Raw genomic sequence first — 12,402 nt, forward strand, 5'->3', positions numbered from 1 at the left:
TTTCCACCTCTTCTATCACGTCCTCGTCTATTGACACTGAACTCCTCATTTCACGTACCTCGTGTTCTCCTTTGTCAAATCTGCAGGCACTTTATCTGGTCCTACTGCTTTATTCTTATTCATTGATGCCACAGCCTCTCATTCCTCTTTCTCACTAATTAAATTTACCAGTCCCTTGTTCCACGAGATACCCTCTAATGTCTCTTTTGGATATTCCTCACTCAGTAATTTTTCAAAATACTCTTTTACCTTTTTTTTCAAATCGTCACTCGATAGTACCCTATTATAAACACTTTTCATAGTGATAATCTTTAGACCTTTTTTCTCTTACTTTTACGAGTCTATAGACTTCTTTCTTGCTTTCCTTTGTTCCTAGCCTATCATACCTCTTAAACTTCGCCTTATTTACTGCATACTTAGCTTCTTTGCACAAGCGTTTATACTCCATCCAATATTATCTTCTTTTACTTTTCTGTCATACTTTGAATTGATTTTTTTACTTTTTATAATTTTTTGAACGTCCTTATCCCACCACCAGGTTTCCTTGTTTCCTGACATTCTACTCCTAGGTCATTCCATGTGAAATCACCTAATGTGTGTGCTGGTATAGTTCAGAAATTTATGAAATTTATATCATAGACTTCTTAAAGGTCATTGACAACAAAAATAATATTTTTTTTTTTTATTATTGTTTTTTTTACTTACCAGATAGAGCATTTTTTATAATTAAAAACATGAAAAAACAGCCTATGTTCTAGAGCCTATAACTTCACATCCAAATAAGCTATCACTGTGGAACTAGCACTGTTTTACTCATATTAAATAGTACTTCAATTTCATTCTTAAGTTTATAAATTTTGAATTTTTTTGAACATCGAAATTTTGATTTAAATTTTTTAAATTTTGCAGTATTTTAATAGCAAAATTTGAAGGACGAAAAATTTTTTAATTAAAATTTTTTTTTTCTTTTCAGAAACTTTTAGTAATGTTCTTTTAACTCATATCATATTTGAATCGATTTATAATTTTTTTTGTATCGTTTTACGGTCTTGAACATGCAAGGTTTGCTAAAAATAGCCAACTTTATCATCTCATTACACAAAAGTGACTGAACGAATTTTTTTCAAATTTACATAGTACTTTCCTTTAGGCAATTAAAACGTCTGGTGAAAATTTTATGATGGAGAAATAATTTTAACGCTACTTATAGAATTTACAAAATTTACAATTTGCGTATTATGGAAAATCCATAAACAACATAATTTTCAACACTCAATTTTAATTTCTTGTATTTATTCTGCGTTCTGTAGTATATTAAGTTATTGGGACTCATAAAAAAATCCTAGGAGCAATGGCTAAGTTCGGAAAAGCTCTATTACTTTTTTTCGTATTGATTAAAAAGTTAGGTAAATAATGTTTATTTTTTATTTTATTTTATTTTATTCATCTCTATTTAAAATGATTTCACATATTAAATGTACATATAAATTTCTTAGGACGTCGTTCAAATTAAATTACGACGTTATCGTATTAATGATATTCAATTTATTGAATCATTAAGTATTTAAAACTGATGTAGATTGTTTGCTATTTTAAATATTTTTTTATTTAATAAAGTGTGCTATGCATAAGGTCTGATTCGTAGTGTTTACATGTCTATGGTCTAAAGTTTAGACCATAGACCATTGATAAGTTTAGACTCTAAACTTATCAATATTATTTTTGACTGCAATGCTGTTCGACCAAAATACGGTTAGGTCAATTTATTTTTCGACTAAAACATGGTTTGACCATAATATTTTCGGCTGAAATGTACGTTTCCCTAAATATTTACAGTTATCAATTATTAGTTCACTGAAGAAAAATTTCTCAAATATAAAATTAGGTAAAACGTCTAATTATTCAGTTGTAATTCATTAATGATTTGTTTGTGATCGAAATTACAAGTTACAAGTTTTATGATAATTTGCCGCGGAGAAACATATTAAAGTATATAGTTTTAAATTTTAACAAAGTCAATTATAGAATTTAAGTCAAATAGTTTTGATAACGTTGTTTGGGAAAATATTAACTATTTAATATTTGTGAATGTTAATTATATATATTTTACTATTCAAAATTATTAAATTTTAATAATAATGACTATGGCTTGCAATTCTGAGTTAAGTGTGTGAAATATATGAATGTACTCCGATCCTAAGATTGAACTCCTTATATAATAATAAGTGATATCTAGAGTATGTGAAGCAAAAATATTGATCAAATAGGTATCAGTCATACCTTCATTTTATTTATTTACCAGCAGAAGGCCAAAGTATAGTAAGAGATCATAAGTTTAAAACTAATTTCAAATAGCAAATGAGTAATAGAAACTATACATACAGAGTGTTTTTAACGCTAGTTCCTCAATTTTTCTTGAAAAAACAATTTTTTTTAGTTAAATATGTATTTCCATTTGTCTATTATAAAATATGTTTTTAGTCTATTCCTTATACATAATAGAAATATCAACTATATATATTTAAAGAACAACATATATCTAATATGCTTAAAAAATAAAAAAATAATTTAATTAAGAACATGAATATGTGTATTAATAAATTTTTTTGTATTAATATTATAGAAGTTATTAACATTTTTATACCTAAAATAGAGGAAGAATGAGGCCAAAAAGTGTCTAGTTAAAAAAAAAAAGTTGTGTCTCAACTAGAGTCATTATTAAATCATGACATCAATTTGTGATTAATATTTATTAATTATATTATTATTATTATTATATTAATAATAATATTTAACATTTAGTTAGTATTAAATATTTGAGTTATATTTGAAAATTATTATTCTTAAGCTAATATGAAATGAGGTTAAACAGTTTTGTAAATTCAAATTCAATAATTAAATATTGTAAATTAAGAAAAACTTGTTTATTATTTTTAGTTTTAAAATGGAGGCTGTTCCACGATTATACATGATAAGTTTTCCACTTAAAACTAGCCAGCAAAGCCCTGATTTTACAACAAAAATTAATCATGTAAGTATTTTTTTTAAAAACTTAATTCCATCAAATATTACATTAATAATGTATGCTTTCATCTTTTTTACATAAAATCAAAAGTATATACAAAATACATATGATCAAGATCCAATAAATTATAGTGATGACTTGTCAATGTTACTAGCATTAAGAGAAACTTCTACAGGTCCTACTATTAATGTTGAAGGATGTTCAATTTTAAAAAGATATTTTTGTCAATTACATGCATTAAAAAGTCGTTTTCCAATGACTGAAAATGGAAGTGCAACATTGGAATTTTCATGGTGAGATTTTCTTAAAAAAAATGTTTATCTTAAGTTAAAATTATCTTGAATTGGTACCACAAAAAGAAGACATTTCAGCTTATCCTAATTAATGAAGATAAATCAAAAACTATATATTTATATGGTATAAAAAGTTTGTTGGAAAATTTATTAAAGTTTTTGTATTCATCTCAGTATTTTAAAATTCAATTTTGAATTAATTTTTAATCAACACATTTAAAATCATAGACATGATCTCTACCTGTGGAATATTTTGTATTAGGTTTTAATGATACAATGTCAAAATCATAATTTTATAATTTTCTGGAAATCAATTTACCTGTTATTTGGTTTGCTGATCTGGATGGTAAAGATAAATTTTTTACATTATACCTAATTTTACAGGAATCATGTATTCAATCCAAGTATTTGTTTTAATATGTCTGACATTACATTGGAAATTGCTTCTGTTCTATACAACATTGGAGCTTTACATTGTAGTCTTGGGTCTGCCCAAAATAGAACATCTGATGATGAAGCCCTAAAAATGGCATGCACACATTTTCAATGCGCTGCTTGGGCATTTCAAGTAATTAAATTTGTTACATTTTAGTGTTATTTATTTTTACCATGTATTTTATACAGGAACTTAATGAAAATTATCCCTTAAAGTTTCGTCCTGATCTATCTTCTGATTTATTACAATATATGTATCAACTTAGTTTGGCTCAAGCTCAAGAATGCATACTGGAAAAAAGTATGATAGATAATCGAAAAGCATTAATAATTGGTAATTAAATTATTTATTATTTTGTGATTATTTGAAAAAAAAATGATATTTTCTATATGTTGGGTTATAGCTAAGGTTTCTGCAAAAATTTCTGAATATTATAATGCTGCAATGAATGCGTTAGTCAATTTTGCTACTGTAGAGAGTAGTATTGGAGAAACAGTAGGCATGAAGAGATACAAAGTAAGTTCAATTCACTTGGGATTTAAGAATTTTATATATTTAAAATTTGTGACAATTTAATTTGTTAAAGTCTCGCTAAATTTTAGTTTAAATGTTTTATATTATTTTGAATAATTAAAACATTTAACATTCTGCCTTTGTTTTAGATGTGGTCAAAATACTGTATGTTTAAGAAAACTTATTATGAATGTGTCACTTCTCTATTCCAAGGTCAACATGCTGAAGATCAACAACAAATGGGATTTAGGGTATCTTATTATCAAATTGCTTTTAATAAGCTAGAAGAAGCAATTAATCAGTCAAAAAACTTTGATGACCCAGAGGTAACAAATTTGTTTTTTTTTTATTTTAACTCTGTTAAATTATTTTTGAATACAGCAAGTTCAAGAAGCACTGACTTTTACAATGGATGTGGTTGCAGCTAAATGGAAAGCATCAAAAACTGAAAATGAATTGATTTACCATGAAAAAGTTCCTTTACCAGAAGAAGAAAATCAACAGTTAGAAAAACTTAAAGGTGCATCCCTTGTAAAAAGTATTGGTTTTAGTGTTGTAGATCCAGAAATATCAGGTCCTTTATTGTTTGCTGATTTGATACCAACTCTTTATCAAAAAGCATCATCTATGTATAGGTAATTTTTATAATAATTTATTTATAACACATCCCCTTAAATAAGATTGTGAAGGTATTAATTGAAATGTATAAATTAATATATTACATATTTTATTGGTCGTTTGATTTTAAAAATATCTAATTTAATTGAATATCAATTTTTAGAAATGTCATAGTTTAAAAAAAGTATTAGAAATCAATAGGGTTATTAAATATACAGAGTGTTACAATAAGTAAGGAGATAGATCAATTGTTAAAAACAATGAGAACGATAGAAACCTGAATGTCCTTACTTACTGAACACCCTACATATATAGGAATATAGCTAAAATACATCTCTTTTTATAATTTTTTCTTTATGTATTTTTTAAATAGAGAAGAAAAAAATAGATTGCTAAAAAATACTAATGAGTTGATAGAGAAAGCTAATGATGAGCTTTCAATATTTTCATCTTCACTTCAACTAGATTGTCTAGATAAAAGTATTTGGAAAGTACAAACACCCCAGGTAATGATTAAAAACAATTTTTTTTGTAAATTATAGTAACCTATATTATTTTATAATATTTTAGTCATTAGTCAACAGTTGTGCTGCATTTCAAGCAAACCCTGAAAAGCTATCCAATTTATCTGATATAATGAGTAAATTATCGAGTATAAATCAAGATATTAAAAAAATGCTATCTGAGATCAATAATTGTTTAAAAGTAGATAATTTAAATAATTCTTAAAGATTTTATAAAACAATTTATTTTATTGATTAAATTTAAATTTTTTCAAACATCTGAAAACATTTTTATATTAATAGACTGAAGAGATAGAAGATCAAATTTATCAAGACTCTGTTGGCCAACCTTATAATTCTATTGTAATAACTGAATTAAAGCGTGAGGCAAATAAGTATGAAGAAGCTCATAACAAAGCAGAAGAGTCAAATGAAACATTACATAAAGCTTTAGACATGCACATAAATAACTTAAACCTAATGAATATATCTTTAGTAGAATTAGAAAAACATTTACCACCAATGTGTACACCTGATACATTAGGTAAGTTAATACTTCAATTTTAAAGAGATATATGAAAATATATTTTTGCTAATTATTATTCACTATTTAATATACAGAGTGGAATTGATATAACTGACTACTCTTAAAATTGTTGATATAGTTAAAAGTTCGATGTAATGTTTTTTAAAACAATTTTGGCATTAATACACTATATTAAAAGCATATTTTTATTTTTAATAATAAATATATATATATATATAATTCTTTTAATAATTTCAAAATGGACTTTTTTTACAGTTTAACATATTTTCATGGTTTATTTCTTGCCATAATCATAAATATTTTTTGAGGAATCTCAACTTTTATGGTGTGTTTATATATTTTTTGTGTTTTATAAACTAAAAATATATTAGATTAAGAGAACTTGAGGTTTAATTAATATTAAAGTTTATATCCAACTTAAAAAGATAGATTAAATGTACTAAAAATATTAGCATATTCAAATTATTTGAGAAATACATTTTTAGGTTTGATTCAATGCCGAATGGACAAAACTTTTCTAATAATATTCATCAAAAAATGTTGATGAGACAGTAACAACTTTAAAATAAATACTTATTGATTTCCAAGCATTTAAATATATATAATATTATTATATATAGCTTGTGGGTACAGCTTGTACTGATGTATATTTAAGGCATACTCCTTCTGTTTTACATATCTACTGTATGTATTAAAATGCTTGTAACTCAATAAGTACTTATCTTGAAGTTGCTATCGACCCATCAACATTTTTTGCAAGAAAATCTCTAAAAAATAAAGATAAATTTTTTTTATTTCTTTATAATTAAAAAAAATAAGCTTTTAAAGTACTTTAGGAGAGCAAAAATTTTAACCAAAATATTAATATAAGCTACAAAAGTTGTTAGTTAGATCTGTTTCATTCTTATATATATATATACTTATTTTAGATGAAAGTGACAAAAAAAAATTTAATCAACTACAAACTATTGTTAATAAATTATGTGAAATGCAAACTCAGAGAACAATGTTAGCATCCAGATTGCATAAAGCTATTGAAGAAGATGATTTGTCATTAGTACAAGTGACTCAATCACAAAATGATCTATCTACATTATTTAATCAACAAATCTCAGTTAAATATGCAAACCTGGTAACTTAAATTAAAAAAAAAATTTTTTTTAATCTATATTTATTAACAAAAATTGTATTTATGTTTTTAGATTAATTTAATTAAACAAAATATATCTGCTCAACCTGCAATAATAGAAGCAGTTAGATTAGCATATATGGATGCAGCATTTGTTCGCAAATTATTTGTGTCTAGTGCTGAAAAACGCCGTGAAAAAATCACATCTCTCATTGATTCTTTTAACTGTGTGGAAGACCTGATAGAAAAATCTTCTAAAGGCTTAGAGTTTTATAATAAACTTTCTATAAATGTTTCAAAACTACTTCAACGAGTAAAAGGTACAAATTTTTTAGGAGTGATAAAAAGAATAAAACTGAATAATGTAGTGATATTATTAAAAAAGTCTTATTATAGTAAGACTTAAAAACCCAGCACAGGGGGGACGTGGCACAATGGCATAGTTGGATCAAGTATAATGATATCTGACAGTGATTAAAATCACTATAAAAAAAAAACGCTTTGATGCAAATCTTTAGATAGTGTTTAATTTTAAAAAATTGGTGGATTATTCCAAAAGCTACATAATCTGCTAGTTCCTTATTAATATCCTGATTAAGATAAAGTATGTCGAATGAAAAAGGAATAAAAATATTATTTCTCATAAAAAAATTGTGTTGATCTATATACTTTTCAATAAGTTATAGCATTATAAAGTTAAAAATGTAAAAAATAAAATTGAGAATTTTCACACAAAAATAGCATTTGGTAGCCATTTTCACCGTGAAGACAAAATAAAGTCCGAAAAGTTTTTCATGATAAAGTACATTACATTATCTTTAATTTAAAATATATATAAAAGTGTCAGACTTTCCGGAACACTCAAAAGTTAAGTTGAAAATGTTAATTTTTTGTAAATAAGTTGTCCCCCCTGTGGCAGGTAAAGGATCAGATTTATAAAGAAATATACAAAATGATAAGTAAAGACATCATGCATCTATATAAAACAAATTATATTGATTTGTTCTTTTTTAAGCAAATTATGGCAGTTTTAACTAAAAAAAATTTCGAAAATTAGCAATTTTTAAATTTGTAATATTTTTGGAGTTTTCCCCCATTTATGGGAAATGAGGGAAAATTTTCAATTTTCAATGTCTTTGACTAGATACAATTTGTGATCTTTTGACGTATCGTTGAAAGAAATCGGTTAGGTGAGAGCTGAAAAAAAACACATCATAGTAAAACCAATACCTTCTCAGCTTCGTATGAAGCTAAAAAAAATATTAAATCATCTTTCAACATTAATTAAAAGTGAGAAATGGATTTATATGCATTAATAAAAAAACTTTTGAGCCAATTTGAAGGAACCTAAGTGTTTGCAACTACTGTTGATATATAGTAGTATAGAATTATCTTTTGTTTCAGAAGGGACAAACCACTCTAGATAAAACATTACTAAGTTTTCAAGAATATTAAATAAAAATTGTACTGTCTTATGATGTGTTAAATAAAATTAACTTTTGGACCACTATTTCTAATGTTATTGACATTTTTATACTTAGGTATAAAAATAAAAATAACAACAATAACGTCTCACCTTCAGCCAACATTATAGTATGTTTAATAACTTCTAAAATACTGGTCCATAAATTATAATATACCAGTTATTTTCTTAATTATATCATGAACTAATAAATAACTTGATTAATTATGTATTTTGAAAAAATAAAGTTGACTATTATAAAGTCTATGGGATGAACATAAAAAATAATTTATGATTGATAAGTTGATAAAAATATTTATCAATAAGAAAAATTTTTTTTTTATTTTTTGACTAATTAAATGGTTTATGATAAATAAATCACTCTGTATTATATACAAAGTAATTAATAAATATTATCCCTCAATATCATAAAATATTTTCTTAATTTATTTTATTTATTAAAGGTACTTGTCAAGTTCAAACTGAAGAGAGAGATCAAATAATCATGAATTCTTCCATTAATATGGATTCTAAACCAAAAATTCAGAATACACAAACTTCTGACACTACAAATTATTATCAACCTGATACCATTAACAATGAAAAAGATACTAGTGTGTCTCTCGATTCGTATTACAATGGAGTACGCCGACCATCACCATTAGGATCTGAACAAGCTATAACTGGATATAATCATCCAAAAGAATTTCTATATAATAACATATCCACTCAATTAAATAATTTGAATTTAAATAATGAGTCTTTTAATATTGGAAATCAAGGAGTTCAAAATTCACAACCAAACAATTTTTGTCAACCATCAAATAATAACTTGCTGCAACAAGGAATTTTACCAAAAATGACTGGTTCAATCCATATGGTGAATACAACACCTAATAGCTCATTGTCTGTCTCAAATCATTCCAACTATAGTCCTATAGTCCAAAATCAACCTGCATCATATTCATATCCATATCAAATCAGTATGGGCTTTCAACATCAACAAAATAATTTGCCTCAAGTCATTTACTCAAAAAATCCTTTAGATTGCTACTCAAATAATATGACATTGCCTAAAATAACTCAAACTCAATCATCTGGTGTAAATTATCTTACTAATACTTTATGTTATAATTCTAACATTCCTATTCTATCTAAAAGTTCCCTAAATCAATCATTAGCAATAAATTGTCCTACTAACATTCCAGCTTATCAACCCAATACTTCTATAACTGCTGGATCTACGAATTTAAGATATGGAAATTCATATTCTATTCAAAGTGGTCATTTGTTACAAAATAATATAAATAATACAAATAATTTATCTCAATTATCTTCTAGTAACGTCTCAAATTTACATTGTTTTAACTATAAATATAACTCAAATTCAAATACTAGTTTATACAATCAAACAAATTCAACACCTATATCTATCCAAGGCAACCAAACTATAGTAAACACTTCATCAACTGCTCCATCTGATATGTCTTTACAACAGCAATTGCCAGTTTACTGTATTGCACCAAAAGAAATAAATATGGCCAATTACAATCAGTTAAGTAATAACTCATCTATTCAGTCACATCAAAATCAATATGCTAGTGGTATTACTGGTTCTAACTACTACCAAAATCCTTCTAATACCAATGTAACAAATACATATTACTCAGTTCCACCAAATAGTTATTATCAAAATTATACAACAAATAATTTAACTGAATTTGGTTCAATGCCTAATGGACAAAATTTTTCTACTAATAATATTCAAAATTCTAGCTCAACTACAAGTTTATTAGATGATACTGATAGCCATATGATTCATGCTCCACCTCCTTTAATTTTACCACAAAAAGTTTCAAGTATTACAAAAACTCAGAATAATTAAATTGCATAAATTATGAAATTTATTCCTGTGAAATTAGTATTATTATTTGTTATTTCTTCATTTAATTCATTCAAAAAACAAATAAAATGAAGTTTACATTATCAATATGAATGTTAATGAAGGTTATTAAAAAGTGTACCAATTAGCTTTAAATGATATTTACCTTTTTTATTTTTATATTCAATAAAGAAGTTTCTTTAAATGAAAATTTAATTGTTAATATTAAATCTTTTACTTTAAAAAATTGTGACCATTAAAAATTTTATACTTTGAGAATTGTATAGTGATATTATAGAATTATAGTTGATATTAAAAAAAGTTTATCCAATTATCATAAACACAAAAATTATTATTATTTTGTGAGATGAATTTATAAATACTTATTTGTTTTTTAATTTGTATATTAAATGTTGTTTTTATTTTTTAATCAAACTATTTATTTTTCAACCTTATATTATAATTATTTATTATTTTTATTAAATCAAATTTATTTAACTACTTTTAAATATTTTTTATTTATTTATCTGATGTATATTTGGTTGCTAACTTCGTAAATCATATGAAAAAAACGGGAGCATTGAGGAGAGTAGTCGCAGCACCGTGTGGACGTGGCTAGATGGGACAAGTACAGATGATATTTAACAGTGATTAAAATCATTACCATAAGAAACGCTTTAATTCAAAACTGTATATAGTGTTTAATTTTAAGAAATGTGTGTATTATACCAAAAGCAAAATGAATTCCTATTTCCTTTATTACTCTTGATTTAAATAATTCAACTATAATAAATATATAACTATAAACTAATACTCGAATTAATACTACTTATTTCTGATTAGTAGTTTTTTTATTTAAAAGTATAATATATGAATAAATATTTATTATAGAAATTAAATATAGTATGAGATTGATATTTAATAGTTTAGTATTGTAATATTTTCAGAGAATTTATAAAAAATTATAAAGTAGTTATTATTTGTATGGCAACATGTATAAAAATTGTAGGGTTTGATAGAAAACTTTTCAGAAAATATTTTGTTGTTATTTATGAATTAAAGGTTTTACCAGGAATTCACATCAGATTCAAAAATATACTATTATTATTTAATTTTTCGTGTTAATTTCAAATCTGCAATTAGATTTTTTTTATCACCACTAATTTTTGATGTTATTTCTAATTAGTTAAAAAAACGGTAGCACAGTGGGGTCGAGGCACAGTGTGGACGAGGCATAGATGGGACAAGTATAGATGATATCTGACAGTGATTAAAATCACTATCATAAGAAACGCTTCGATGCAAATCTGTAGATAGTGTTTCCTTTAGAGAAATTGGTGAAATATTTTAAAAGCAACATGAACTCTTATTTCTTTAATTATATCCTGATTAGTAGTTCTTTGATTTTAAAATATAATATATGAATAAATACTAATTATAGTTTTTAAATTTAGTATGAAATTGTGAGGCCAGCTATGATGTATGGTTCATAGTGTTGGGCGGTTGATAAGAAAGTAGAGCAGAGAATAAGTGTAGCAGAGATGAGAATGCTTAGTTGGATGAGTGGAGTGACTAGAGAAGATAGGATAAGGAACGAGCATATAAGAGGAAGTATAGGTGTTGCGTCAATCGTGGATAAGATGACAGAAAATAGACTTAGATTGTTTAGTCATGGTATGAGGAAAGAAGAATCGAAAGCTGTAAGAACAGTTATAGAAATGAATGTTGAAGGAAGAAGAGATAGAGGAAGACCAAAAAAGAGATGGAGGGATGCTATTGAATGCGATTTGAGGACAGCTGATTTGAGCGTAGAAGATGTGGGAGATCGTGTCAAGTGGAAGCTTAGGATAAGAATGGCCGACCCCAAGTAGTTGGGATTAAGGTAAAGAAAAAGAAAAATAATTCCGGTGGCATTTGACATAATATGATTGTAGTAATAGAATGTACAATTTAGCGTTTAGTTGGGTTTAAATAATATAGCGTCAAATCAATTA

At 25.5% G+C, this 12,402-nt stretch overlaps 1 protein-coding gene across 1 annotated transcript; it reads left to right on the forward strand.

The window, feature by feature from the left end:
• Window positions 1-1,939: 1,939 nt before the first annotated feature.
• On the forward strand, window positions 1,940-10,706 carry LOC126897809 (tyrosine-protein phosphatase non-receptor type 23). Its single transcript, XM_050671679.1, has 14 exons — window positions 1,940-1,989; window positions 2,938-3,031; window positions 3,116-3,318; window positions 3,703-3,886; window positions 3,943-4,087; window positions 4,158-4,270; window positions 4,417-4,593; window positions 4,649-4,902; window positions 5,259-5,391; window positions 5,456-5,590; window positions 5,692-5,932; window positions 6,865-7,067; window positions 7,138-7,384; window positions 8,991-10,706. Exons 2-14 carry the CDS (start codon window positions 2,945-2,947, stop codon window positions 10,409-10,411), a joined length of 3,543 nt encoding a protein of 1,180 aa, XP_050527636.1. The 5' UTR covers window positions 1,940-1,989; window positions 2,938-2,944; the 3' UTR covers window positions 10,412-10,706.
• The last annotated feature ends 1,696 nt before the right edge of the window (window positions 10,707-12,402 follow it).

The sequence above is a fragment of the Daktulosphaira vitifoliae genome, unplaced genomic scaffold (assembly GCF_025091365.1).
Source record: "Daktulosphaira vitifoliae isolate Bord-2020 unplaced genomic scaffold, ASM2509136v1 Scaffold_2, whole genome shotgun sequence".
In the NCBI taxonomy this organism is placed as follows: domain Eukaryota; kingdom Metazoa; phylum Arthropoda; class Insecta; order Hemiptera; family Phylloxeridae; genus Daktulosphaira; species Daktulosphaira vitifoliae.